At 38.4% G+C, this 4274-nt stretch overlaps 1 protein-coding gene across 1 annotated transcript in view; it reads right to left on the bottom strand.

The window, feature by feature from the left end:
• Positions 1–893: 893 nt before the first annotated feature.
• Positions 894–4274, bottom strand: part of SNCA (synuclein, alpha (non A4 component of amyloid precursor)) — a gene marked incomplete at its 3' end in the record, with an annotated part of 17432 nt that continues 14051 nt past the window's right edge. Inside the window, exon 3 of the mRNA XM_010013406.1 lies at positions 894–1039. Coding sequence (XP_010011708.1) covers positions 894–1039 — 146 coding nt within the window. The remainder of the gene's footprint in view (positions 1040–4274) is intronic.

Here is a 4274-nt window from a genome sequence, read left to right on the forward strand (position 1 = left end):
CACATTTTGGAAAGCATCATTCCCACCAGCTATGTGGGGTCACTTTTCACCTAGGGTAAGTGCAAGAATGTAACTGCAGTGTATCAGCAACCAAAAACCATAGTAACACTTTTTATTGTGCAAATACTTAACATTCACCTTGGTGCTGGAATAAAAGTATCCACGGAATATTTTATAGGATGAGCTACAGCAAATTTAACCTGAAGAGTTCACAATAGCTTGGAGCAATACTTGAGTTCATGTCGCTGTATTAATGTAAGATAGCCACTCTGAAGCTAGATCTTGACTTTAGATGCTACGTGTTCTAACCAGTCATTGGCTTGGTACATAAACCCTTCTGCTCTTCATCTACAGAGGATATAAATTGTGCTGTTAAACCCAAGATTTTCTGTTTGACCTTTCAGCTGTAGCAGCTTGCTTTTCAATCGTGAATTATTTGGAAAAATAATTATCTTCCCATTCAACTGGACAGCAATCCTACAGCTGCTGGCCACTACTAGAGGCTGCTGAGTTCAGAATCATCACTAGATTACACTGTAAAACACAATCCAGATTTGATAAGACTTTTCAGAATAGTAAAGGTCCATGCTTTCTGCTCATTCTTCCCCAAAGGTTCTTTCTGACAGCAGCTTGCACTATAGTGAAATCACTCTAAGAAAAGAGATGGGATGACTTCATGCCGTAAAAATCCTACTCAAGTTCTGCAAGTCACTCAAAACGCAAGCAATAAACAGCAGGTGTTTTCTTTGTTGCTTATTTGTCTAGCATTACACAAATCATCCTGCAGTCGTAACACTGACAGACACAAAAGAAAACACTTCATCTGCCCTTCAGTTCAGGAAGGTGACTTATCTTCTATTTCTTCACCTGGAAAAGACTGTAAATAAACAAACCTGTTTGGCCAACTGATCCTTCTTTACCAAGCCAGTGGCTGCAGCAATGTTCCCTGCTCCTTCTACCGTCTTCTGGGCCACCGCTGTCACTCCTGTCACCACAGCTCCCCCAACATTAGATACTTGCTCTTTGGTCTTCTCAGCCACTGAGGAGAAGCAGAAGATGGAAGAACACATTATTATTACAGCTCTTGCAGCTCTAAGTTTTTCAGGTAATTGTATCTATCGCTGACAGCCCAGCTTGAATAGCTATAAGGCCATTATACTTTGTGTAGCCCAAGTGGATCTTAGGAAATGAGACTATCCATCAGGTAACACCAGAGCAAAAGAAGTAAAAATAAGCCTTATTTGTGGCTCAATTTATTTCATGTGAAAGACATTTGACATTTTTATTCATGTACTTCAGGGAAGAGAAGTCATTACTTAAGGGCCCTTATTACGCCCAACTTACTGTGTAACATATAGTAATTGCCTTCAATATATCCCAGTTTGGAAATGCATTCCAATTAGACCACCAAACACCTGCTGCATGTTACAGGGCATGGAAGAAGATTGTTTTTACATTACTCAAAAGCCATAGATTATTATTTTATTATCTCTTAAAATATACTTGATTAATAAGCAGAGCTGCTGTTGTTCAATCAGAGAATTTCAAATACAACCTTTCATCTGATTCTCTGAGACTTTTGCCCCATTGCTGATGTGTCCATCTAACACACTAATCTACAAAAAGATCGAATGCCAAAGATGTCAAAGCAAACTGGATTAATACCTAGCTTCTAAGCCCCAGGGAAACAACAACTCATTTAGCCTACATATACATCAGCAGTTGCCATTCTACCTTTCAGAATATCACTGGGTTCTTTCTGCTCATTCATCCCCAAAGGCTCTTTCTGACAGCAGCTTGCACTATAGTGAAATCACTCTAAGAAAAGAGATGGGATAACTTCATGCCGTAAAGTTACACAGGCAAATTTTTGGCATAAAGCACATTTACTCATGTAAACAAGGGACTGTTCTTCAAAAACATACAGCATATAATTCTGTAATTCTAACTAATCCTATGCTTTCCTTCAGCACAAATCCCATCTGATTTATAAAATGTGTTCATAACTCTATTTGCACCCTTTAATGAGCATAGGATAGGATGCTGCTTGGCAGATAGGTCACCCTTTTAGAGGCTTTTTTGTGATATATGAAAACAAGTCTTTCTCAGGTAAATTTTATTTCATTGATTCCTTACATAAGGAGTATCAGCTGTCCATATCACAGGGCATGCAGCATAGATTGCTATGATTGACATTAAATTACAGCAATTAGGAAAAATCTAGGAAGGTGAACAGTGTGCCTACTATGTGATTTTCATTAAAGACCCAAATAATAAGTATCTGCTGACTGAAAATGGAGGCAGATCATTTAATACTCATCCTAACTTAAAATGAAAAGTTAGTAAACAATTATCTCCAATATGACCAAACCCAAGAGCTTTTGTTATAGAGTGGGACAACAACAGACTACATACATTGTTGAAATTAGAAACAGAAGAAGTCTGTTATGAATATCTTCCATGTTAATAAGATACAAATTCACACGAAATGTCATTGTATCCATTCAGCATTCTACTGCCATGCTTTTTCCAGAAAAAAAAAAAAGAATAATCAAAAGTAGGTTTTGCTGAAAAGCAAATGTTGCCCTCAGGGAAAGTTACGCATAATGCTAGCAAGAGCAGAAAGATATCTATTAAGATGCCCCATTTGATTAATACCAGCTACAGACCATGAAAAGCTCTGGATTCAAAACAAAGTTTATATTGGAAGTTTTTCACTAGTTCTTGCAAACACATATCTTAAGGTGTGTGACCCAGTAACACATCATGTCTTCCAAAAAGTGTTAAGATCTAATTGTGCACAGTCTTTCAGAAACAAAGAGTAACATTATGAGACAAACTTGTTAACGCTTTCATGTTATTAAGCATGGTAAGACAAAATCTCAGAGCTATGTAATAAAAGTAGCATCTTGCAAAAATACATTTTAACATTGTATTCTACAAGAAACCTAGGGGAAAAAAAAAAAGAAAAAAGAAAAAGATGTGTTTTGGATAAGTTTCACTATTGCTTTTTATTTTCCTCCACCTCTTTCCTTTTCTGGAAGAGAAGACAAAACCAACAGAAGATATATAAATCAGTATAAATCAGGATCCTTCTTATATACTTTTTTTTCTGTTAGTTTTCTTGTATAGAAGAGACACACACTGTTTTGAAAACTTTTTATAAAATGCACTGAATGTCAGAACAGTTAAAAGAGAGAAATTCAGCAGGCACGATGCTGACAAAGAATCACATGCTCAGCTGCTCTTAAGCATACTCTTCCCTTCTCATAAAATGATAAGGCATGGTTGCACTGTGTTCATTGTCAATAGCCATTAACAGTTTCATTATATCAAGATCTTAAACTGCACCTCAAAAGCAAAATATCAAGAAATAGAGTGAAATTGAGTGTACTGTGGATGCTGCAATATAAAACACCTAATTCCTGAAACCATTATTAAACTCACATTTCTCAGACTATCTTGTCATTGCAAGTATAACCACCTACCAAGAGCAACTACCCAGTAGCTGCCATTTCCACTAATAGAATGTTTGGGGAAGACTGTCTGAAGTCTATTTTCTCCTCCCAGAAACACATTACCCTAAAAAAGGCTCAGTATATGCAAGCAAAATAAAAAAGCAAAGAATCAGGTGGCTAACACCATTACTGGCACAAGAAGATACCTAAAAAAAGTAGCAACAAAAGCAGTATATTTAAGACTACTTCTATTTCAGACTGTCATGGTTTAACCTCAGCCAGCACTTTCTGGGTCTGGGTTGTAAAGAGAGGCTCCAGGTGGGGCTGAGGCATAAAGCACATTTTTTACATCTTGTCCTGCCCAAGCTGGCCCAACTGCTACTGCATGAACCATCTCCAGTTTAATTTGTTCAAAAGCTTACTGCCACTCAGGGCTCCCATTCAAAGTCATTGTTCTTCCAGGTCACTTGATAGAAAAGGCTTATGATCAGACAATTACCTGGAATATGCATTCTCAAAACACATACACTGCAACACCTAACTGTCGTGGTTTAAGCCCAGCCAGTAACTCAGAACCACGCAGCTGCTCACTCACTACCCGACTCCTTCCTCCCCCCACTCCCCGAGGGATGGGGAGGAGAATCGGAGGAATGCAACTCCCACGGGTTGAGATAACAGCACTCCAGTAACTAAGGTATAATACAAACCACTACTGCTACCACCAATAATAAGGGAAATGACAAGGGGAGAGGACACAACCGCTCACCACCCGCCGACCGATACCCAGCCTGACCCGAGCAGCGATCTGGGCCTTCC

Source organism: Nestor notabilis, unplaced genomic scaffold (assembly GCF_000696875.1).
Source record: "Nestor notabilis isolate BGI_N333 unplaced genomic scaffold, ASM69687v1 scaffold9744, whole genome shotgun sequence".
Lineage (NCBI taxonomy): Eukaryota > Metazoa > Chordata > Aves > Psittaciformes > Psittacidae > Nestor > Nestor notabilis.